Source organism: Cynoglossus semilaevis, chromosome 3 (assembly GCF_000523025.1).
Source record: "Cynoglossus semilaevis isolate Cse_v1.0 chromosome 3, Cse_v1.0, whole genome shotgun sequence".
Lineage (NCBI taxonomy): Eukaryota > Metazoa > Chordata > Actinopteri > Pleuronectiformes > Cynoglossidae > Cynoglossus > Cynoglossus semilaevis.
In genome coordinates, this window is record NC_024309.1 from 4626034 (window position 1) to 4651899 (window position 25866).

General features: G+C 38.5%; 2 protein-coding genes across 3 annotated transcripts in view; one reads left to right on the forward strand and one right to left on the reverse strand.

Moving 5' to 3' along the window:
• rttn (rotatin) overlaps nt 1-16475 on the reverse strand; it is a 27132-nt gene extending 10657 nt beyond the window's left edge. The window contains exons 1-31 of the mRNA XM_008307596.2: nt 16314-16475; nt 15849-16036; nt 15505-15694; nt 15325-15420; nt 15136-15226; nt 14943-15057; nt 13586-13736; nt 13207-13375; nt 12357-12550; nt 12139-12254; nt 11061-11228; nt 10712-10924; nt 10519-10631; nt 10284-10410; nt 9868-9993; nt 9479-9595; nt 8873-9012; nt 8214-8385; nt 8018-8117; nt 7513-7598; nt 6829-6946; nt 6071-6167; nt 5915-5980; nt 5626-5817; nt 4827-5069; nt 4167-4323; nt 2329-2492; nt 1787-2006; nt 806-934; nt 593-703; nt 1-130 (exon numbers count right to left, since the gene is read on the reverse strand). The exon at nt 1-130 is cut by the window's left edge and continues 26 nt beyond it. Coding sequence (XP_008305818.1) covers nt 1-130; nt 593-703; nt 806-934; nt 1787-2006; nt 2329-2492; nt 4167-4323; nt 4827-5069; nt 5626-5817; nt 5915-5980; nt 6071-6167; nt 6829-6946; nt 7513-7598; nt 8018-8117; nt 8214-8385; nt 8873-9012; nt 9479-9595; nt 9868-9993; nt 10284-10410; nt 10519-10631; nt 10712-10924; nt 11061-11228; nt 12139-12254; nt 12357-12550; nt 13207-13375; nt 13586-13736; nt 14943-15057; nt 15136-15226; nt 15325-15420; nt 15505-15694; nt 15849-16036; nt 16314-16344 — 4330 coding nt within the window. The 5' untranslated portion in view covers nt 16345-16475. The remainder of the gene's footprint in view (nt 131-592; nt 704-805; nt 935-1786; nt 2007-2328; nt 2493-4166; nt 4324-4826; nt 5070-5625; nt 5818-5914; nt 5981-6070; nt 6168-6828; nt 6947-7512; nt 7599-8017; nt 8118-8213; nt 8386-8872; nt 9013-9478; nt 9596-9867; nt 9994-10283; nt 10411-10518; nt 10632-10711; nt 10925-11060; nt 11229-12138; nt 12255-12356; nt 12551-13206; nt 13376-13585; nt 13737-14942; nt 15058-15135; nt 15227-15324; nt 15421-15504; nt 15695-15848; nt 16037-16313) is intronic.
• A 2906-nt stretch (nt 16476-19381) lies between these two features.
• Nucleotides 19382-25589, forward strand: socs6a (suppressor of cytokine signaling 6a). Of its 2 annotated transcripts, none has more exons than XM_008307594.3 (3): nt 19382-19971; nt 20423-20493; nt 21370-25589. In XM_008307594.3, exon 3 carries the CDS (start codon nt 21496-21498, stop codon nt 23101-23103), a length of 1608 nt encoding a protein of 535 aa, XP_008305816.1. In that variant the 5' UTR covers nt 19382-19971; nt 20423-20493; nt 21370-21495; the 3' UTR covers nt 23104-25589. The 2 variants fall into 2 exon arrangements, with proteins under 2 accessions (XP_008305816.1, XP_008305817.1); XM_008307595.3 differs by having other exon boundaries at nt 19382-19807.
• The last annotated feature ends 277 nt before the right edge of the window (nt 25590-25866 follow it).

Genomic DNA, 25866 nt, shown 5'->3' on the forward strand with positions numbered 1-25866 from the left:
GATCAAGAATGATGTTGAGTAATGTTCCCCACAGGCCCCCACTGATGTTCTGACAGCCAACGCACAAAGCTTTACAGCCGCTGGGCACTGTGGACAGAGCACCACCCAGAGCCAAACTGGCAAACCTCACCTGGAATGAGGGGAGAGGAAAAAGTTGTTGGGATTTCAAACAATAAATTATATGATATATCATTAAATCTAAATTTTAATCTCATTCATCACATATTAACTGTGGATTATTCGCAACTAGTCATGAATGTAATTAGTCATGATTAATTAAGATTAATGTCTAAAAATGAATGAATGAATAGTTATGAAAAAAACCATTGCTTCTCTATATATGGCTTTATCATAAGACAAACAGCAGGTAGATATATATGTTTTATTTGAAAATGTGCAAAGGTAGCTTAATAAAATTGTTGAATATGGGGATTGTTGTGCATCTTGACAGTGGCTTGCAGAAGATGTTGTTTTTAATCTGATTAATTTCACAAATTAATACCTATGGTTAATGCATTAATTTTGACAGCACTAAGGTTATATAACCATGTGTGTGTGTGTGTCCAAATAATGCAAAAGGAACATGCTTTACCTCTTGGTCTCTGTCCACCCAAAGCGGGATGAGCCAGGTCAAACCCAGCTGAGACGCACTCGCCTCCTCAGGATTTACATCATTACTCAAAGTCCACTGGGAAATGAAGTTCTACATGCACGGGGAAACAACATAAAGAAATAAATGTCAATTTAAAACAAACCGAAGTATGTGGCAATGTTTGAAAATTATGTAAAAACCTAAAAGACTTACCTTATCTTTGTTCTCAGCCAACATTTCGTGGGATAGCTGAAGCAGACAGATGACAGCGTTCTTTGTCACACCTTTGCCCATGAAGGACATGGAGTTTCCTCCCCACTCAACATAAAATGAAGAGATGACCTGTGCAGAAAAATATATAGAATTTGAAGTTAAAATTAAAAATAATTAGCAAAGCAACCATCCATTTTCCTAACCATCCTTCTGCCATCATCCTTAACACATTGCCAGCTGAATGCATTTTAATTAGATTTGGAAAGTGTTCCTATTAATCACAAGTTGTTTCAGCTTGATCTGAAGATCAAATGCAAGGTCATTTTACTAAAAATACAGTAATTACATTGGATTATTGATAACCATATAGTTGTCATGCAAGTCACTAAAAACTTAAGTACAACATTGACTAATTAATGTGCCTCGATGCATCATCAGGATGAGAGACTACACTGATGTGCAGATGAAGAATGAGAAGCCAAAGGCCGTCTGAGCTTCAGGGCCCTACAGTGCCACTGAGAACTCACCACCACAAGTGTTTGGTCAGGGGGCAGAGGAGGCTGAGAGGAAAGAGTTAAAAGTGTATCTGTTGTCATGGAGATGCAGGTCATTGACTTGTGTTTACTGAAAAGACAATGAACCTTTGATCCCCATCTGATCCTAATTCATGGCCGTGAAATGCTGCCCCTTGTGTAAAGTTGTGTGGTCTAACCAGTGTTACACTGTTGTTTTATGGACCGGTGAACAACTGAACAGATGGAATGAACAGAGCTGATTAATCTCATCAGCTTCACACTGTGGCACATCCAATCAGTGACATTTTTGCACATTGCACATCATGTCCCCTAACCATGTTTTTCCTAATTTTAATTAATTCCTTAGAAAGTTCTTTGCTTTTTGGTTTATTAATTTAAGCAGATGAAGACTGACACACAGACATGTGCACACATTCTGAGCAGACACAGAACTTGAAACACACACCTCCAACAGTCCACTGAGATATTTTGAGCAGAGGGAGGAAGGCTCCCAGTCATGGCAATGGGAGCTCCAGCCCGGCTGGGCAGTGAGGCTGACCATGCCCTGTAGTGTCCTCTCCAGGCTGGGAAGGCCATAGAAACAAGGGGCGTCAGACACCCGCAGACTCTGCAGCAGACAGACTGACAGCTGGCTCTTGAACGGTCCTGCTAATGTCAAAGTCAGTCTGAAAACAGAGAAGATCACGAGAAAGATGAGTCACAGTTAATATTTTTACTTGGTAGAAATAGAGAAATAGATACCAATGGCCTGATACCCCTAAGTAATAATCTTTATCTTTCTGGTTTTGAGGTTATTTTGTATTAGGTTCGGGACTAAGGTAGTAACAGCATGTTTCCACAGCACTTGTCATTCACAGGACACAATATTGAATAAAAACACTAGAAAAACTGAAACCCATCCACTGCGGTATGACAGTAAAGGAGGTTTACAATTAGTCTGACCTTTTAGTGAAGTGAAATAGTTTTTGTGTCATGACATCGTCCTACCTGTCAGTAGTTCGTGTTAGGCAGAGGAGCAAAGTATTAAAGAAGCTAGTGAGTTCTCTCTGCAGCCTCTGACTGACACGGTTCTTCAGTTCCTGGGGTTCTCCTGTGTTCTCAGTTGAGGCCTGGGTCTCCACAGGAAACATCTTAAGAATGGACACATTCTCCTGAACGACAATTGGAGTAGTACACAAAACAACATATCGTTAGATACATGTGCTTCATTTAAATACATAAACCCTAGTTATTAACCTATGGAACTTTGTACATACTTTTCACTAACTCTCTCACTGGAAAGAATAAAGACAGGTTTTAAAAATGGAAAACACTCATCTACGATGTATTTAGCTTAAAATAAAATCTGATAAAGGTAATGAACGCAGCAGCATTTTATTTTAATCAATGTAACCCCCAGATAGAAGATGCAGATAAGGTGGATTTACGCAAACACCTCCGTCTTTCCTCACAAAACTCAAATGCAGAATTTCTTACGGTGCAGCGCACACAGTTAATGCAAGTGAAGGGAGCGACAGATGTTGCTGTAACAGCTCAGTAATTACAGAAAAGTTGGAGCAGAGCGGAGCGAAGCTGCTCACCCCTACCAGGCATTCAATCTGAGTCTGCTTTAGCTGCCAGGGGAAGGCTTATTGTTTGCACACACATTAATGAGAAAGCCAAGGTGAGACTGATTAAATCCTTAAAGCAAATCTACCCACAAAAAAAAACAAAAAAAAAAACACTGTAGCGATTCATTTCCCCAAACAAGAATATGAATTCAATTTTGCTTTGAGAAAAAAAAAGCCCATGATAACATACCTGCTACAGTGTATCAGAGCTAATACAATGTGATGCAGCTTTTTCTCAGTGTTGCTAGTTGCTTAGTTGTCTGATTTGATTATAGGATAAAAACAATCCTACTTCGATAAGGAGTGTTTTAATTGTATGCTTCAATTACAGTTAATAAACAATACACTTCACATACACCGTACATAAACTAGGTTGATATGTTTGTGTGCATATGTGTTATTTTTAAATAAAACATATATAAACACTTACTCATATCAATATCATGTAAAACGATAAATGATATAATTAATTAAAGAGACAATCTTAAATAATAATGAGTTCCATTATTAAAATGTACACAGAACTCTGCATAAACAAATAATCTAAATTGATATAAACTGCTATAGGCTAATAATTGGGAGAACTGAAAGGTTTACTTCAATATGTGTAAGTCAGATTTTAGATGGGAAAAAAAGAAGCCACCCTTGGGACCCTGAAGTGAGAATTTAAAGCAATACCTTAGGAAAATGAAAACCTTTTTAAATATGGATTACAAAAGTGATGCATCAATGTTCACATCTTGTGACTTTTTGGTCGTCTGACTGAACGACCAGTGTATTTTCCTGTATGTACAGTGATTGGTGATTGTTGAGTGATTGGTCAAAATATCAAAACCTTTAAATATATATATATATATTTAAACTAATCAACACCTACACTCTGTTTAGCAAGCCTTTTAATATTAAGTTAATAACACAGTCTGATGAATTTGGAAGCCAAGCCCTCTTCTGTAGAATTAAGGAGAAGGAAAGAAATTATTCTCGGCATCACTGGTATTTACTAATTTCATTGATGAAGTGTTTGCATCTCACCCAAATTAGCAGAAAATTATTTAATTTCACATCTGGGCGAGTTTGCGTAGATAATGCAAATACCTTTTTAAAGCAAGAACTCTCCAAAAAACAAATAATGTAATGAGGTGTAACTGTTGTTTTCGTTGCCGTGGTACAGTGTTTAGTTTTTTCCAGCAAAAACTGTGTGTAAATTATCTGTACCTGGTTGAGAAGCAGCTCCAGTATCCAGCGTAGGTCCTTGTCTCTCTGGTCAGATGCAGACTCAGTGTGTGTCTGTTTGAAGTAGGCACTCAAAAATGCAAGAACGTCCACCAGCAGCCTCTCATCCTCAATACAAGCTGGACGCACCTGGAGGAACCTGAAGGGGGCAGAAGACTGTCAAGGTGAGATAAAAAAGTTACAGAAAGAAAACTGCTACATAACAACATAATCTCAGTAAAGCTTTAAATTATCAGCTTGATGGGGAGAAAAATGCTTAACTGAAAATAAGGGATATAATATAACACACTCATAAAGGTGGTGAGAAAAGCAGTGAAGAAGAGATAGTAGTATAAATCAAGCTTTAATTGTCATCTTGCACATATTATCTCTCTTTTTGTAACAAATACCACAAAAGACAAAGTCATTGCCTGCAGCCTGTGCCACTGATCAACCTTTTGTTCACAGCAACTGCTGCCTAATTCTGCTGTAGCAGTGACAATAAACACAGCCATAAAAACCACCCATTATTTTCCTTGATTCATAAACATTAACAAGACATATTTACCCACTTGGTCATTTGCATAGGAAATAGCTGATTAATTAAATGCACTTGGTCATTTGCATAGGAAATAGCTGTAATTAAATGTGTGCACAATGTACCTGGTCACTGCTGTCTGCCAACTGAGGGAGTCTAGGGTTTGTAAACAGCTCAGGGCGGGGGTGTGTGGCAGAGCCAGTCTGTCAATCACCAAGTAGAGACTGAGTCTAGAGAGGGCAGAGGTCACAGATCTGTGTCCTGCTGCGCTGACGATGGTCTGGATGCAGTCCTGCAGCGCGGTGGGAGGGTGAATAGCTTGTAGAGCCAGAACCTGTGACTCCGACAGTTTTAAGTCAGGGTGAAATCTGCGTACGTGGTTAAAAATAAATTCAGAATTTGATGACAGCATTCACGACAGGCAGAAAAAAAACTGGCAGTTTAATCTAAAAAAAAAATAAATAAACACACGCACATCTTGAAATGTTTTACATTCTGAGCTGAAGAAAAGAGATGGAGATGTTCTTCAAGTTCTATAAGTCCTGTTCTAATTATGTACTCTGCGCCCAATAACAATTCATTTTCAGTCAGACTGATCCTTGTATTGTGTCAAGAATGTCTTTGCTTTAATTAAGCTGTGTGAGAGGCATTCCCATTTGTTTGGATTATATCACATTAGAAGAAAATGGAGATGGATGAAGCAGCAGATAACTATGAAATGATTTTCCCCATTTACAGCAGTCCACCAGACTGAAAAAGTACAAGTGCACCATGTAGATATTTTTTGTTTTTGGAGAGGAAAATTATCCTAAAGACAGTAATTGTTTTTTCCAAAAGCAAGCAATTGTTTCTGTAGTCTAAGTACTTATAAAGAGGCCAACAAATTCAACATCTAAAAACATTCACGTATATAAAACATCTTACTCAGAGATCTTGCTGGATGCACCCTGCAGCTCATCAAGAAGGTTGTCTATCCCAGAATGCCATGCAGTGTTCCAGGCCACCTGAAGGAACTGGCAGGCAGGAGCAAGGGTCAAGAGGTCAGAGGATGAAGGTAGAACGCAGCAATAAGGGCTAACAGCATGATGACTCGTGGTCTGGAATGGGATGTTGTATCTAGGAGAAATATAACGAGCAGAATATTGTAAGTTCCTTTTATTTTATTTTATTTAAATGCCATTGATTGAGGAGAAAACTATTTGGATTATATTACCTGCGTATAACAGTCAGTGGAAGGGAAAACAGTGGTAGAGCAGTATTCGTGCTGGATTTGTCAGACCTAACATGACAGGAGGAGACGAAGCAAAACAGCTGCACTCTGCACAAAAAAAGCTGCATCCTAACACAAACCACACAGAAAACAACTCACCACATTTCAGCATCGGAAATCTCATCAAACAGCAGTAAACTCATCAGTACAGAAATCTCATCACCGCTGTTTTTGTTCTCCTTTAATATCAAGGATGCTGAGATACAAAATAGAGAATATTTACACATCAAACAGTGAACTACATTCTGCTTCGTGATTAATTGGACTACACAAGCTTTCGAGTAAAGCTGAACCCTTCAGAAAATGTTCTCCTAACTCTCATAAAGAGTCCAACGTTCTAATGTAAATAACTTCTAAAGCTCTAAAATGAAGAAAAAAAAATTGTAGTTTTGTCTCGTGTTAAATTTTATAATGGTTGCAAAAAAGTATGCAATGTGCCATAAACAAGATGAATACCTTCTAATAAGACTATTGGAATAAGTTTATTTAATATACATGCATTACTATTATATAAATATCAACATAATGCTTGACATAAATGAAAATAAAACGCCTTGTGCAAAAAGAATGTGTTACAGAACATAATGGCTTTAAATTGTTCAGCGCAAACTTTAATTAAATATGTATATACACACACACATATATATGTGGGATATATATACACATACATGTACAGTATATATGGAGAATAAAGTCATTTATATCATGTCACTTTCTACAGTACGATATGAAGGCTAAAAGCTCTGCATCAATGCAATAGATGCCTTATTATCTCTACTCCTTTTTTCCCTTTTTAAAGAATTTTTCCTCCGGCTACACAACACAACGTGTCTTAATGAGCTGTCTTGTGAACGTACCCCTTAGCAGTGTGAGGAGTAGGAGGTTGTGCTGTGCCAGGCTGTGCCTCAGAGATGGATCAGCATACAGCAGCTTCCTCAAGATACACACACAAGGCTCCAGCAGGCAATCTGTACTCTGGGGAGAAAAAGCAACATACATACTTGTTGTTTTTAATTGCAAAGGAAACAAACACACACAAACACACGCATGCTTCCTCTGTCTGCTGTCTCTCTCAAACACATAAAGGCTAGAGATCTCTCTATTGTTACTTCAAAAAAGATAAAACTAAATTTAGTGACATTGCAGATTGCTGGCAGAGGATGGGCAGGAGTGAACAGGCTAAAGGCATCTCTCTCACAGTTGAGAATGTAATTCCTTATGTTCTTCCACCTTGATGTAGCCACACATGATTGACCATTAACCCTGCTAGCAATTTATGTTCTGATTTCTAGGCACCATTTTCAGACCACAGTAAGTAAAGGACAAAAGCACAGCTGACCAAAGCCAGTCTGACACGAAGTCATCACATCCCCCCCATGGCTGGAAAAGTACTTGCATAAATACAAACCAGGCAGAACTAGCCCAAATAGAAGCTGTTTTGACAGCATTTACAAAATACAGGGTTTGTCGTATTCAACACCAGCAGGATTCATTGAGTACACATCAATTTATCACTTTGCCAAAAACCTATTTGCTTTTACCTTGTTGCCGTTGACACTCTCTGTAATGAAAGAAATTGCTCTTTCTGTTATGCCAAGATTCTTCAGCAGTATGTGCGTTGTTATGTCTGCAGAAAAGTAAGCAAACACTTCACCAACAGTAAATATTTGCATAATATTCAAATACCTGCTTGTCTAAAACATATGGCAGTCAAGAGACGCATCTCTGCAAATTGCTTTTATTTACGAGAGAAAACCTCTTCCACGTGGATCATACAAATGCTTATAGGTGTCCTGTATTTTGTTCAATTTATCATAGAAGTCTGGCTGCATTTTGAAGCTTTTTTTTTTCAAGTGGTTGATTACCTGGATATTGATTAAATCAACTCCTTGTGGCATGGGACTTGTGGCGATTGCATTTGTTTGCATAGCTTTAACATATAGTGCAATGTATATAATTAAAAGTACTTGTCAAGTCAAATGTGGTCTGGGACTGATTTAAAAAAAAACATATAGAGTGTTATTTCTTTTATCCCTCCTGTTTTACCTTGCAGCACCACGGACAGTTGCTCAGCAGCGGATCTTCTGAGGGAGATGTCGATGGTGTTCGAGGACAAGACACAAAACAGCTTCTCCACAGACTCCACCTAGGCATCATTTAAAATGTTAAATCTGTGAAACAGTGTGCATGTATATGTGTGTGCATGCGCGCACTTGTAAGCACACTGTAAAGAGGTTCTTACTTTAAGGACAGACACTTTGTTCATATCCAATTCAATGTCTAATGGTCTCTTGACAAAGAAGAGGTTTGGAAGTGCAGAGATCACAGGTTGATCCAAAACAGGTCTGGTTGTTGTTGACTCATCAGCACCGGTTAGGTAGGGAATTACTTGTTGCAGAGCAGCCATTCTAACACTGTTTACATCAACAGTAAAAGAAAAACAATTAAAAAATTTAGAAACATACCTAAGCAATAAACATTTACAGTTTAACAATTTTAAACCCAAAGCTTAAATTTTACCACAGTCTGGCAGCTAAGGCATGTCTATTATTAGACAAATCCATTCATTGCCAAAAATATCAAGTGCTTGTCTCCTGGCCAACGTCAGCTGTTAAATTTCATCTTTATCAGTATTCATAGACTGGGACCACAAAGGCTGTTTTACACAAGCTTTACAAAGCTTCAGATGGCTTGATGATAACATCAACTGACAGCAATAATATGTCCATCACAAGCATTGTTAGAGAAAAAAAAAATCACTTCTCATAGTGAAAAAATGAAAACATAAACACCAAGATCTACTTTATGTACAAATAAACAGGCAAGAATAACATCAAGCATAAAAAACATATACTGTATGTAGTTAAATACAAACAGACAGACAGGAGCTAGAAAACTCACGTAGGCCTTTTGGTGAATAGTAGTCGGAGAGCTGCTTTTAGTTTTGTCACACTTGGAAAAGTGTTGTCCTCTCCTATGTCTGGGATGTCACTTAATAGAAGGACACATTTCCCCAGAGAATCCTCAGTACAGGCATACCCCTGAAACACACACAGTTTGTACTGCATCTTCACAGGCAAACAAGCAAACAATGAAAAGAAATTCAGGCTTAGCAGCACATCTGTAAATAAAAGAAGCTTTGATTATGGGTGGTTTCCTTTTCTTCTCATGGTGACATGGTGGGCCCGTCTCTGAATAGGCTTGTTGAATAAAATCACACTTGACAGCGCATTGAAAACCTCATGTATATTCATGAAGAATTTCCAGGCATTCTGTTGCCTGAAACTGAACAATTAATAAACGGTGGATTTTTTTTTCTCAACCAAAAAGGGAAACAATACTACTGAGAAAATGTTAAAGAAAGAATTAGTCAATTTTGTCCCCAGGAGCTCAATATGCTGTTTTTGTGTCTGGGAGTGCATAAAATGGTATTTGATCACAGCTGCTTTGATTATGGAGAATATGCCACACAACACAGTGAATGTACAACACAAACACAAAGAGCACCTGTAATATGGGCATGACCGGGTAAAGTGCCTCATTGAATCTGTCCCAAGATGATGCTGTCATCATCAATCGTCCCTTGAGCAGGAATAGCAGGATATCCTTGGCAGCAGTGTTCACCTATAGATCACAGGTAAAGTGCTGAATCGGCAAATGGCACTGCTGATAAAACATTCAGTAACATGAAAGACGTGCCATCTAAACTACGTGACACTGGAAAATCCTGACAGTTCAGCTTAGCCATAAAGTGATGCAAAACCCTTGAGAGAATTAAGGAGTGCAGAGAACATGTTCCTTCATTCACAAAATATAATAAAAAATGTATTAAAACAACATTGGCATTCCTTATGTGTAATACAGTCAAAACTAGTTGAACATATTGAAACGCTTGCCTTTTCTGCTGAGTCCTGAAGTCCAAAAGCACTTATTTCATACAGAACCCTGTGGTGAAGCAGGAAGCTGATTCCACCACAGACACCTGACTCCTGCCGTGCCACATTTTGAATTCCGATGCATTCCTAAAAGTTTGACATCACACAGAAGCCCACAATTAACAGTGTACTTTGTACCTGAAAAGTACAAACTGACTCCGAAAAATATAAAATCCCTAATTTTAATTGCCAGGAGTATTTTTATAGGAGACAGACATGAGAGAGGAACAATTCATCCATCTTTGGACTATTTATTTTGTTATGGTGACACCTGACCCTGACAACACTGATCTGTGTTACTGTCTGTTATGTTACAGCCATAAAACCTAAAAGCTCACTTAAGCAACATCAATTTAAAGTCAACAGCTTGCTCTGACCTTGACTAGGTTTAGAGTGCATGTGTAAGTTTCCATCTTGACAGGTAGTAAAGGATGAGACAGTAGCTTGAGGAGGATGTCCTGGCTCATTGTTTGGAGGACTGGACCCGGATGTTCAAATGTCCAGCTTATAAAAACACAACACATAAAAAATATACAAATTAGAAGAGATTATTTATTTTGATGCACACTAAAACTGGCTGACATCCTTTAATTTGAATAAAGGTTTTCGTACAAGTGAGAGCACATAAGGACGCATTCCTTGACGATTGGTAAATGCTGGTGAAAAGGGAAGCCGTCTACGGCTTGGTCTGCAAGTTCCAGTATTTCCAACCAATTCTTGTCTCCCTGCACAAATAAATATTGCTAAAATTAATATGTATTTCTGACCATAGACTTTGCTTTCCTCAAACACTGCTCATCTTTACCTCAGCTTGTGCTTCCTTAACAAAGTTGCAAGCAGACTCCATCCACAGGGCAGCGCGGTTCACCCTCCTGTACAGGTCATAGTGGTCAGAATTTACTTGTTCCAAGTAAGCCACTGCTGTTTCCTGCACACTAGGAAATAAACTTCCCAGAGATGCATCCAAGCAAACTTGTAAAATAGCAGTCGCAGTACTGTCAGGTAGAATTTCTCCAGCCTAATTCAGGAAAACACAAATATTTTATGATGTTAATAGAAGCCAGTTAAGTTGCTAAGATTTTTGTCAAAGGTCAAGGAGCAGATATATATATAAAGATATATATATATAGAGAGAGAGAGAGAGAGATGTATACCTTTTCAGATGGGAGAATAGTTTGTAAGAGTCTTATAGTAAATATGGCAGTTCCAATGTAGGCCATTCTGTGGTGAATTTGAGAGCTCTGTGGAATGTCTGCAGGAAAACTGCAATGATAGCTCAGGATATCACCCAACAGTTCCATGAAGGCCTGCAGCTTCTCTCTCTAGAATTCAAACAAACAAAGATGAGGAAACAAAACGGCACATAATGCCACATGAGCATAATATGCACGTGCTCTCATCGTGTTGAAAGGCGAGCAATGATGGTGGGCTGATGGCTCTGAGCCAAGAGAAATATTGTTCATTCAGTGTGTTAGAGAGAGAATGTAATCATATGTCAGGGTTATTTTGGGCTGAGATATAGATCCATCTTACTGTAGAATAAATAAATTGGGACAATCTATTCTCAGCTTCTTCAGTCAATCTGCAAAAAATTAACAATTAAAGATAAATACCAGCAGGGGGCAGTAGATGCCCTGTGCTTTGCTACAGCTGGTATGAACAGTTAGATCCATTCCCACAGGAAAAATCCGTGGTCTGGCACAAAAAGCTGCCCTCCACATAAAGATGACAAAAACGTCCTCAGACTGCAAGACTCTGGGCATGTATTAAACAGCAGAGGGCCAAGTGGGGCCTGAACTTGACAAGTGTATAAGTCCCCTTGCAGAGAAACATACTCTTCTAAATGGTGAGGGAGGATAATAAATGATTCTGCATGGATGGCAAAATAAAAACAGAACCAAACAACACTTAAACACAATTCATCACAGGGACTTGGTAAAGATAATAGATGAAGACATTTACTAATTCTGCTGATCCGTGCCTAGACAAACCCATGGGTGAAGAAACGAGGTGTGCATACATGAACGATAGGCTGTATTTGGCACAAAGCCTTTGTAATGTTATATAATTAATTTAGCTCAATCAAATGCCTACAGTTCTCCTTGACAGTCGAGTACCGTCTGTCTGTATATCTGTAGGAAATTGTCTAGTGGCCAAACCCGTTCCCCCTTTTCAGTGGAGTGTATCCATTCATCTACATAAGAGGCTGTCGTGTGCTGTGTTTTGACTTGCCAGCTCTATCCCAACCAAGCTGCGATCGTCCCACACCACCTCACAAACACTACCCCCGAGTAGAAGGATGGTGTCACAAAGCAGCTCCAAAACATGGTGGAACACATGCAAAATCTCTGAAAAATCAAAGAACAGAAGCAGGTAAGGAGCATTCTATGACAGGAGCAGACAATTGTTGTTTGACGAGGCACATGCAAATAATACAAAAGATGGAAAACCTGTCTTCAGAAATGGAATCACATGCTCCATTACAGTAACAGTGAACTGGGCCAAAGTGAGCTGCTGTAACTGCAGCTCCAGGACATCTTCAACACCAAGGTCAGGAATCTCCAAATGAGCCATGTCTCCAGCAGGTGACTGGGGTACCTGTCTCAGGGAAGGGACCATTGCGGAACCTCTGCTTGAACTACCACTGAGTGAATCACAGACCATCACAGAGAGACACACAAATGTAAATTTATGATCAGTGCATGGCCCACTCAAATACAAGGAATGACAAATGAGCTGTAAAAGAGTACATGTTAAAACCTCATTATGACATAATCAGATGAAATGGCTGCAGACTTGACACTAGTGTGTTTCTGTTGTCATTCATAGCTTTAATACAGAAATAAGTAATTTATGGTAGTACTCGGGTTATTTTATTACTAATCTGTTGTCACTAGAAATTGTCATTATCAAAGGCCCTTACACTGGGCACAAGGAAGGCAAAACATGCCCAAACAGGGACCTAACATCCTGATACACTCCAAGCCAGCCAGTGTTTTGTGTTTCCTTACTGCTGTTCAGTGGCTCAATGCCCTCAAGTGTAGTTTATTTAAGTAGGGCAACAATGTCAGCAGTTTGGAGGAATTTTAACACCAGAGACAAAGACAGTAGCAAGACCTAGTGTAAGACTTGTTCTTTTATGAAACAAGTAGGTTGACAAAACACAGGAAGATATAGCAGTGCTGAATATGATGTGTATTCTTTAGCTCAACACAATTATTTGACACTTTCAGTGAATAATGCAGAATTTACTGTTTACTGATTTCATAAATCTCGAGATGAATGCTCATATGTTCGCACCTGGTGGAAGCTGCATCGCCATCTTGGCCATCTCCTCTAGGTCTTTGACCAGAACGTCCCACTACAGAGGGACGGGGAGAACACTCTCCTCCCGGGGAAGAGCCCTGGGAATGCTGTGTTTCCTGCACGTCTTGGTTATAGGAGAAGGAGGAGTTCTGGGAGACTGGATCTGACAGCCACAAGGGAAATAAAAAAGGAAGAAACTGTGTTCTTTTCTAAATCTCTTTGAATTCAAATGAATCACAGAGCTGGCATGGATATATGGCATTGTATATGCAATTAGAATCATCATGTAAAAACCACGAATGAAATCTTATTTTGCAGGTATTAAACCTTCAAAGATCTGCAGATCTTACGTACCACTGATACAGTATGTTACCTTGCTTTGTAGAGCAGAAGCTTGGATCTTGATGAAAGCGCAGGCGTCTCCTCAGTCCAGCACAAAGTTGCCTCAGGCAGGAAAGAGCCTGCAAGTGGAGGTGATTTGGCTCAACTTTACCCAAATCCACCCTCAACAGGGAGAGAAGATTCTGAAAACAGGGGATAATTAGCTGTGTTATATTATTCTGAATAATGAATATCGATTGGTTTTTAAAAGCGTAATTAACAGCCACCATCTACTCTGTACACTTTTGTACTCAGAAAATTATTTGTGCTTGTTTACAAAAAAAAGGGCTGAGGCCGAACACTCTGAATAAACAGGACCTTGACCCAGCCTTGATACAAAAGTTGTTACAAAGTTCACCAAATAAAAGGGCACACAGAATTGAATTATTGAAACAGCAATTTGTTCTAAGCTCAAATTTCCTGCCCTCTGTAGCTAATGATGTCATGTCTCTAAATCTAAGTCTTTTAATTTGGTTTAATAGCACTAGTGCCTTGAAAGGGTAGGAAAGCAGCAAGAGGAAAAAGTACCCTCTCGTAATAATTTTTTTTTTTTGATGATGAGACAGACTGCTCGGTGACAGTATGCTAATGCTGCCCTGAGACCAATGCAATATAATACAGTGCACTGCTCTTTAATCAAAATAGTGGCAGGGTCTCAAAGGGGCAAAATGAACATTCTGCCCATGCTGATGAAACCGAGACCCAGATAACAGATGCATTTTAATGCTTATATGAATCTGATGAACACAATCATCAGGGGAGAGTAAGTCCATAGAATAAGGTTGTGTTTCATGGAGTAATCACTAGTTTCTATAATAATGTAAACTGGCATTATACAAGCAAGCTGACCTGCTAATTTGCAAGGACTTTCACTACAAAGAAAGACACATATGAGAAAAAAGCTCTATCAGTGCAGCAGTTCACTCCCTTTTCTAACGCAAAAAAAAAAAAACCTCAAGAGGCCTCCACAACCTTGTACAGGATCAGGGACACTGAATTACATATTGGTGTGTTTTGTTCAAGGGCACTATTTGACAGGTTATTATGTTGACAGTAGCCAAAATGACCATACCGTAAATCCATTATGAGGTGGTCAGACTAACCCCTCTACATCAACTGATGAAAGCTTTGACATTTATCATCATAAATACTTAAAATCAGGTAATTCTTATCCTATTATTACTAATGAAATGTTAATGCATATTATTTCTGCTGCTACAAAAACAACTGTTCACTTATTTCTAGGTCTGTAATAATTCACATTACAGGTCTAGCTGCCCAGTAATGACCAAGTAAAATTGTTTGCCTCTAGTATTACTTTTTCAGAGGTCACATACATATCTGTGTACCTTCACAATACTTGGTCTCTGTAGAAAAATCTCAGGAGGAAAGTCCTGCATGATGACGTCTCGCAGAAGATCACATGTAGACTGCACCAGGTTAATCTTGTTGCTCCTTAAAGAACTGTTTAAAAACAGCACAAATTACATGAAATCTGAGCTAATCATTTTGCATTCTTCCAGAGTTGGACATGTCTTTTACCTCTCATTGGATGACAATATATGTCTGTCTGTGTTTGTTAGAGTCAGCCAAGGAAACACAGAGAATTTTAGACATTTCACAGACTCGTGAACTGTAAAAGAGGAAGTGAAAGAGAAACATTATGTATAGTGATAATTATTACACTATAAGTACAATGTACATTATATTCAGTAGTTTACAAACTAGTACCTGCTATCTTGTGTGGTGGTATATCGGAACAGACAGACTCACTTTTATAAAAATATCCCTTTTCATAAAAATCTTCACGTGGAACAACTGTATGGGCTGAAGAACACAACAATCAATGCTCAAATGTTCAATTACATTTTCATTAAACACAAATATTGCTTTCGGCTCAAATTTCAACACCTGTTGAAGCTGCATCATGTGGACCATGGGAGTATGCGACTGTTTGACTGGGAAAAAAATCTGGTAGATGGAAGAGCTGATCAAGTACTCCGCTGATGACAGCTTGCAGTCCGGGATCCACATTAGGAGAGAGCTGGGTGAGGAAATCCACTGCCCCAACATCTCTTAGCATCTGGGCTGCACTAGAATGCTTATTTAACAACACAATTACATTATAAGACAGGATTTTTAAAGTAAAATATAACCCCACTTTATTCATCAATACTTATGAAGACAAACACTAAAAGCATAAATGAATGTGAAGAGTTCATTACGAAATTTGGCCCTATGACGTCGTAATACACCTTAGATAAAGTCGTAAGCAGCTCCAGGACCTCTTCTTTCATTGGAACCTCTGGAAAATTAAACCACTCCAGGAGATACACAAACAACATCTTCTCTTGGACGATGTCCGAAACGGAAATCAACGAATGGTCCAGCTTCGATATGATGTTCTTCAACGCTCGAACTCGTATCTCTACTAAAAAGTGTCCTGCAAAATACGAATTCCAAGATTAATCCAAGTTCTGTGATACGTAAATTACCATATACGAAAAGGAAGAGGACATAACTTAGCCTACATTAGCGCTACTTACGAGCTAAGAAGCCGCATTACACAGTTACGACATAAACACGTGCTTGTGTTACTATAAAGATTAAGGCAGAAGAAGGCTATAGCAGTTAGTTTGCGTCCATTGTTGTTAATAAGACGCCGTGACGTTAATTCGTTGTTACAAACACTCAATAGTTTAGCTACATAGTTAGCGTACCGATTTTCTTTATGAGCGAAGATAATTCCATGTCCGGCGTATGTTGCTTTTCCTTGCGTGCAAAAAGAAAACAAAAAGTTAAAATCGTCTACTTATCAGTATTCCATGGTTGGCTGTCATGTCAACACCAGACGCCCGGATTTGTTTCAACAACCGCGCCAGCGTCACTCCACTTCCTGTCAAGGACTAGGGTGCGTTCAAGAGAGTCAACTGTGTTCACCAAAAGTTCAGGCGCTGTTCTAGTGTTTTTAAAAAATGTTCATATAGCCAGGGATATTGGTATTTTACAACAATATAATCCTTATCTTACAAATATCTTAAAAAGTCATTTTATAACCAACTTTTTAAACGCAAATACTTTCTGTCTAAACGGGACAAAAGTATAATTTATCTAAGTCCCTTTAGGCCCCAAAGAAAAAAAGAAGAGAAAGAAAACGTATCTGGAAACTTTCTGGTGCGCACATAAAACTTTTAGCACCATTTACCTCAGTACCATCCCTAACCCCAGTTTTTTGATGGTTTCGTGTAAAAAATGAAGACAGCCAAACTGTTATTTTAATTATTTACTTATATATTTATTTTTTGCACATGGCACTATCATATTGTGACCTAGAGATGTGTTGCTGTGGTCTTGTTGTAATATAGAAGTAATATAATAGCAATAATTGTTATCATAGCAGCATAATAATAGTAATATTATTATATAAATAGAACAGTATAACCGTGGATACGATGGCAATGACAATACATACATGACATACAGTATAAACATAATAATAAAGTTTAAGCAGTATAGTAACAGCAATAATCTAGCACTAAAATATGTAGAACCATCATACACGTCTGTAAAACAGCTGGGAAAAACCTCACGACAGGCTTACTTAGACAAGGGGACAAGGCCAGTGGAAAGATGTAAACGCAAGCATGCAACACAGAAGCAGATGTCAAAGGCAAACGATACACCTGAGGACAGCTGGAACAAATGGTGTAGGACAGGTATAGAGTTTGACTGCGGAGTATGGAGGTAATCAAAGATTATAAAAACCGACTTTGGAAAAATTGTAACCAAATATTATTTGTCTTAATTGCACCATTTGAAATAGTATACATTTTATTACTGCCAACTGACAGTCATTCAGATACCACATTTTTCTTATAAAAGAGCAACACATCTTTTTGTTTGTGTAAAATATGTAAACAAGATAAAACACTTTCTGGTCATGATTATTTTAGGGGAAATTTGAAATCTTAATAAAAGGCTTTTGAACTACTGACACAGTGAGTGGCATTTTGACAAGCCATATTATCATGTTGTCAGTGTGATCCTTTCAAACATGGCATGTTCTGAAACTAAATTCTGTATTGACGTGCATTTCCTCATAACACAAGAGCAGGCATAAATTATTTCCGATTTTCTGTATGGAAATAAATCTAATTGCACAAGATTTCACACTCAAGATGTGACGGGGATATGATCAGCCAACAGGGTGATAATTAACTAACTTAGCAAATGATAATTTGATATGACAATAATATGATTCCACAGCTTTTGAGAATTCTCCAAGGATTTTAGCTCATAATTAATTTTGCTGTGCAGTGTATGTTCTTCTGTTAGCTATATTATCCAAGAGTTTGGGTCTTTACTAAGTTGTTACTCCTGCAGCATTAGTAGCTCCATGGTCCTCTAAATTTATTTATTTTTCCCCTAGTCTCCACAATGGGATGTCCTTGTTTAATCTTTCTGTAAAGGTTTAAGAAGTTTATCTGATGGTATTTTCTGGACTGAGAAAAATTCAGTCCTACATCTGGAAGGTAAACATTTATTGAGTTAATATTTATTTATTATTTATTTATTTATAATGATGTTATAACGTACATACAAGTTATTTAATGTTTAATGCGGCAAAAGATTGAAGACAGAGGACAGAGTCAAACTAAAACAAGCAGAGACATACAGTATAGTGCAAAGGCTTAATGAATAAGGCAGCATTTATTTGAATTATAATCAAGCGTGGCAAGTTTTAAAAAATGTAGCCTTGCACAAATGTCCACCTTACCCTCCTTACACTCTCTGAGTGTTTTAAATACACTTAATTTATATCTAAGTTAGACAGAGAGATCTAATGTACAGAACTCAGCTCCCTGTTATTATTAGGAACAACTTGTCATAACAAAGCAAGCCTATCGGCAGTGTAACTTTCTGTTTTTGTTAGGTTAGTTTCTGCAACAAATATCATCCAAACTAAAGTTTGTCTGTCAGCTCTAATTTAGCTTGTCAGGGAAAAACATAAAACCAGGCCTGCACATATCCTCCATGGTATATCTAAGCTGCCACCCCTCTTCCCTTCCACCAGGCCTTCCCTTCTGTGCCAACACATCAAGTGAAGGCAGTCTGATCAACCCTAATAGGGCCTGGTAATTAGAGTCTTTGCATAGAGCCTGTCTGCACGCAGCTGCCCTAAGCAGGTTGGTTTGGACTGCTTCACAATTGACAGTGCGAACAAAAAAATAATAAAACAATGTACTGTTCAGTTCACTTTAGGAATGAAATTAGCCTGGCAGTGGTAAACACAATCTCCTCTAAAACAATACTGACACTAATTGGGTAACCATTCCAGAGTTTGAGTTTCTGCTGCTCAATCAAACACTGGGAAATACTTGGGCAGTCAACCCAATGTCCTTCTTTGAATATTGGTTGTCCAGAAAGGTTAAGCATATAATGACAGCACACTGCATATCTGTTGTTTGACCAGTTATAAAACTTCTGTGATCACGAAAGAATACTTTACTACACTGGAAGACTACACAGAAAAAAGTGAATGGCTTGATTGAAAATAATGAATGAAAGTGATGAAAGTTCCTGATTTCTTAAATAAAACAAAAACAAACTGGGATTAGTATAACTGAAAGATATTTAAACATATATCTAACTTTTAAAGCATCCTGCAATGATGGAAACATTATTTAAAAATATGATTGTACTTTAAACATCTAATCATTTATAAACCTGTTCAGTTCTGTTTTTTTAAATAATAAAAATACTAAACCTCACACATTTATATTTGCATGTAAACTATTTGTAATACAATGATATATTTCATACACTGTGTTGTAATTAACATTGTAAATTGTAATAAAGGTTTTTCTTAAGCTATTGTTGTAATAACTGCATTGTTACAGACTTATTATGCCATGATGAACTTTTGTAGCCAGTGTTTCTTCTGTCTTCCTGTGGATGTAAAACCTAGTGTACAGTTGCCGGTGCTGAGTCTGATTCGCTGCATCTGAATAAGCTCCCACAATTCAACAGGCAACAAAGGAAGAAAGGAAGAGGCCGTGAGCTACTAAGTGTTAGCCAAACCAGGCTGTGAGATGACACCTTGTTGTGTCACTCTGGTCGCCTTAGTAAACGCATACCTTACGAGAACTGTACCTTATCCGAGCATACAAATGCTATACCCTTTCGTATGGACGCAGAGGTGGATATAAGGAAGGTACCGACAATGTTTTTACCAACAAAAGCTAACAAAGCTAGCAAAGTGGCTTAGCGAGGAAGCTAACATTAGCCAAGAAACGCCAAGAAACGAACCTTTAATGTTTTTTATACGCCGGAACGATATCGCCGTCGCTGGGTTGTTTTGTAAAAAAGGACGACCGGGTAAGAGACAATTTATCGATTGCCCTTTAAACAGTTACAGTATTATAAATATTAACGGGAAATAAATGTGCTGTCCACAACACTGTTTATTAGCTGTGACTTTTTAGCATTGAAGCAAACGATGGTTAATTAAATTAACTACGTTATTAATGTAATACTTTTTCCTACATTTTTACTGTTTGATAGCTAAGTGCAACCGTGTAAATTGTGGTTCAATTGTCTGCTATTACTGTATATTTTTAAAGGCATGCATGCTTACATTCTTAGCCAAGCTAATGCATGCTGTTGTCACTAGGCCCTGCCAGCTCAGACCAAACCCTGGTAAATTTGGTTTAATAGTGGCACCGCGTTTGATTGTGTTCCTACATTAGTATTTTTGTAAAAAAAACCGTCTTGGTGATTAACGTCTGAATTAAACAGAGCCTAACAGCGCTTGCGTTTTCCTCCACAGCATCACATGAAAGGTGGTGGAAGTGCAACTTGACCCCATCCAACTGAGTCACCATTTTCCTGCACATAATGGTGAGTAATAAAATTGGAGCTCTTTTGATTAACTAGAATTTTTTTTTGTAAATCAAATAGAATGTTGTAGTCCATATATACAGGATTAGTATTGTTTGCATGGACTGTCAAGTGTGTATTTATCAAATTAAAATATGTTAGTAATTTATTTAATTACATGTTGACTTTAACCAAATAATGTCCATTAGTGTTGCACGCATAAAATGCTATTTCATTTTTGTTGTTTGTTTTCTATAGTGGACTTAGATTGAGGAACTAACCTTTTTTCCATGAACACAGTGCAATAGGGAAGTGTTTCTGAACACGCAGCAGTAAAACAGCTTTGTAGGCAAAACAGGGCCAAGAGCGCAAACCTTTGCACAGCAATCCGATTTTAATGTCTAGCTTATAGATAAAAACAGTTAAACAATACAAATGTGCTTTAACAAGATAATTAATAGAGGTTAAGCATTTAGGTTATTTGCTATACTACTGTGCAGGACACTGTCAGGACTTCAACACAAATCAGAAATGCATTAAGTGACATTATTTAAATCATTGAGAGGAATACTTTTTTGTTTTTCGAATATTTATGATAATAATAAATCTATGAAAATAGTTTCTCCACAAAATCCCTGCTGTTTTTACAAAATTGTGCAGTTTACTGAAGTGGTTTTATTATCATATTAATTATAGTAACATAATGGCTAACTTAACCCTTAACTTATTTTAACACATCACTGAAATGTTAATTCTGTCTAAGCCTGAAAGCTATTATAATCAGTCATGACATGTGTTACTATCATGGTATTATAATGATGACTAAGCATTATGTTGTGTTATTTCTCTTTTCAACTATATTCTACGACTGAACCTTGCCATTTTTGCTTTACACAGGGTTCGATGCTTCCATTGTATGCATGACTTGTTTTGTGTGGCCTGATGGGAGGACTCTGTGGATAGTACTTTCATCAGGATACCAACAGAGACTTCCCATGCCGCCACGTTGGAGGGCCTGCCAGAATGAAGAAAATAAGCCTTAAGACCATCCGCAAGTCCCTCAACATAAAGGGCAAAGAGGAGGGTGACTTTGTCATGCTCCAGCAGTCTGCGGTGACACCTGAGTTTTCTAAGGAGGAGTCACTTTTTGGGGGCTGCTACACCAAAGAGCTCTCCAGCTGTGACCTTGTCGGAGAAGAAGACAAGGGTGGTCAAAACAAGGGCCGCTCAAAAAGTGAGGGTCTGATGGTATCTCTAAAGAGAAGACTTTCTTCCAAGCAGAAGCCAAAAGTAAAAGGTGGTTCTTCTGCCATAGGCTCTGTTGATGATGATGACACCTTCTCATCCTCTTCTGTGCCCATTACCTTCAATGAGGTGAAAGCCCAGCGGCCTCTCAGATCTGCATCCCTACGTAGTCACCATTATAGCCCTGCACCATGGCCTTTGCGATCCGTCAACTCTGACGACTCGTGCATTAAGATGGAGGTGAAGGTTAAAGCCATGGTTCATTCACCCAGCCCTAGTCCCAGTTTAAATGGTGTCCGGAAAGAGTTTCATGATTTCCAGATGGAAGGGCTCTTTCAGGATCAAGCGGAATCCTTAAAGAATCTCCAGCAGCCACAAAATGGTGATCTGCATCTAAATATTGATGAAAACGATGTGCCTGTGGTACTGGGGTTGACACCCCAGGACTACATCCAGTACACAATGCCTTTAGATGAGGGAATGTACCCAGAAGGTTCCCACTCATTCTGCCTGGACAGCACATCTCCCATGGAGGTGGTCGCTGAAGCAGACACTGGGTCCCTCCACACAGACCAGGGACCGGATGAACACAAACTGGTTAGTGGAATGCCTCCAGATCTTTTTATGGAAACCTCAGTTAATAGTTTTCTCAGTTCTGCTAGTGTGATGCTCCAAAGCTCAAGAGTAGAGGTTCCCCCTCCTCTCTCTCCACTCCTGCCGCCCATGACAAATAATGGACACATCCCAAGGACTTTTTCAGGGTTCAGCTCTACGGACAGCCAGGTAGCTGAGAGGGTAAGACATCACCTGAACTTTGACCCCAACTCTGCTCCTGGGGTCAGTCGGGTGTATGATTCAGTCCAAAGCAGTGGGCCAATGGTTGTGACCAGCCTGACAGAGGAGCTGAAGAAGCTGGCAAGGCAGGGCTGGTACTGGGGGCCCATAACACGCTGGGAAGCAGAGGAAAAGCTTGTTAACTTGGCTGATGGCTCATTCCTAGTGCGCGACAGCTCAGACGACAGGTACCTGCTTAGCCTAAGTTTCAGGTCACAGGGCAAAACCCTGCACACCCGCATTGAACACTCCAATGGACGCTTCAGTTTCTATGAGCAGCCCGATGTTGAGGGACATACGTCTATTGTGGACTTAATAGAACACTCTATCAAAGACTCAGAGAATGGAGCTTTTTGCTATTCCAGGTCTCGCGTACCAGGGTCTGCAACCTACCCTGTCAGGCTAACCAACCCAGTATCTCGGTTTATGCAAGTGCGCTCCCTGCAGTACCTTTGTCGTTTTGTCATTAGACAATACACAAGAATAGACCTGATCCAGAAACTGCCCTTACCCAACAAAATGAAAGATTATCTCCAGGAGAAGCACTACTGAGGACACATACAGGACAGCGGTAGCAATTTTGCACTTTTGTGTTCAGTTCAGACATTTAAACCTGATTTACAGACAACCATAAATTTAAAACAACTGGCTCTGGTGGCTCTTGTTTCTGTCCATGTGACACTGTCACTGTTAAGTCCTCCATTCCACACTTTTTTTTAAACTGATTTTAAAAGGCTCTTCTTCCACAAACATTTTTCATGGCAAAAACATTGAGTAAAAAGTAACTATCAAGTTTCATGGACCTACATTACACATTACACGTTACGCATTTATTGGGATGTATTGTCAAGTCGACATACAGTTGTGCAAATGGAATAGATATTTTTATTTGCATTAAGGTAGGGCCAGTAGAAATATTATTAACATCAAACCTGTTTAGTTTGAAAATGCATTGAGTTGTCTTCACCATATTGTACCTTTCAGATGATTTTTAGGTATACGGTATTACTACAGTAAAATTTTTTAATCCAATCTTAAACTTTCTGCAGACTGATCAGTTTTGTTCATCTTTTGCTTCTGATAAATATGAAGCACCTCTGACATTTTATATTTGTCAGTATGACCAGACTTCAAATCAGACCATTACACACTATCCAGAGAGTACATATTGAAAAGCCTGGTATTATTATAATTATGTGAGAAGAATGAAAGCCTTATGTCCCTCAAGATACATTTATTCCAGTTTAATGTACCAGTTTTATGGTAAAGTCGTCATGTACATCATATCTGTGACATACATCTTCTAAGGCTTTTACTTTTGCCATTTTCACTCTCAAACATGTATTAGTTAATACGGAGTTTATCCCTTAAGAGTGGAACAAAACTACCATATATAATACAGACAGATTGATGCGCTCAGCTCTTGTGTAAATCCAAACATTAAAACAAATCACTGTCTGTATGTACATCAGTTGAAATTATAGCCACTGTACAATATAAGTGTAGAATTCTCAAAATGTTGTAGACACCTTAAAAAAATCAGGTCCATTGCAGATTTTAGTTGCACAAGATGTTCAAAACATTTCAGTCTGTCAAAGGCTTTAAACAGTTGGTCAGACAGTAGCTTTAAATTGTATGGCTGCATGTAGCCATTATGTAATGTGCAAGCGTAAAGGTACTAATGATGCTGGATTTTCCTACTGTGCTGTTTATAGTTACAGCATCGAGTTGACGTGTAAATCTTTTTGAAATGTTAAGACTAAAAACCTAATTTTTCTGCATTAGGAATGTTACTAAAAGTGCACCGCAGCTCAGGCCCTACATCTTTGTCACTGTCTGTAATGCTTGTATCTGCATGTAGTAAAGGCTTTAAGACTATTGATTAGGGACAATGTAGAGTAACTCTCAATGAGAAAGACATTACACTAAGAGGGTGTAGGTTTTGGTGTCATAAAACAAAGCATTTCTGAGTGAAAGGCTATTGCACAATTATATTTACTGAACAGTGTCAGATGAGATGTAAAAATATTGCCTTCCGTATCCCTGTCACTAAACAACAATCTGTATGCAGGGAGCGGCGTGTCTTGGTATATTCATGCCAGCAACCCAAAAGTCAAAATAATTCCTGAATGGAGAAAGCTTAAGTGAAGTTGTTTGGACAAGTTAGGGTTAAATCTTCCTCACCGACCTGGAGCAGTGTCAGATTTCCAGGGGTTTTGCAAATGACAAAAAAATTCCATCACAGCTGCATGGCATCATTAGTGTCACATTGGTCTCAAGGACATTTCCAAAAAAACAGTACAGTTTTTTTTGCCATAGCTGCTTTTGTCCCCAGTCTCCACTGTGCTGCATTATCTCACAGATTGTCTCACTACCGGGCTGTGTCTGTGCCAGAGAAAAGGGAAGAGCACACACTACGCTACGCAAGTGCTTTATATGGATACTCTGACAGGGAATTGTTTTTCATATTATGAATGCGCATCTTCTTTTCTGACATCAGTGTCCTTAAAAGTATTTGGGAAATGGTCCCTCAGACAACTTTGGTAGGTTGTAGCGTATAGTTCTAGTTTTAGTTAGTTAGATAGTTAGATATGTTGGTGTCTGAGAAAGTTAACCATGAGTCTAGCACAGCAGAAATTCGATAGGAACTCTCAGTGGTGTTGCATGTTTAAAGACTTAGCATTTTAAAGCTTTGAATTGTATAGGAATGAAGGATCTAGAATGTGTTTGGCTGTGTTAAAGAGTGTTTTTGTTTCGTCACAAACTTTGGCTGGACATTCTGTGTACAAGATGTTTTTTGTGTTTGAGTTTTTTCATTAATGTTTTTTTGATTTGCCATCCTGAGGATGAGGCTGTACAAAAGGAATGTGTGGTTGTTGGAGGTATCCATGTGATTTGCCTGCAAACCAGTTTCAGAAAGCTTCAAAATCAAAATATCTACATTGTTTGTTTTTTTTTTGCACTCAAAAAAACCTTTGTGACATGCTCTGAAACCTCTCCTGCTAACTGTCCTACAGGTGGCGTTTGGAAAAAAAAAAGTCAGTTTGTCTGTCCTTTTATGTTCATATAAATGTTTTGTTTAAGTCAAGCTAGTTTTATCACAGCTGTGGGAATATAAAGGGTAAGGCACCAGCATCTTATCTAAGCCTCTGCTAACTCATACAGACTCTGGACAAATGGGATCATGGCAAGAATGTGGATGTAAGTTTAATTTGATGTCATGTTTAGGGGAGGGTTGGGTTTGTGTATGTATTTTATTTGAAATGTGAAAGTAAAATGTTTTCCTTTAATACAACAATGTTTTTAGTTGTTTAT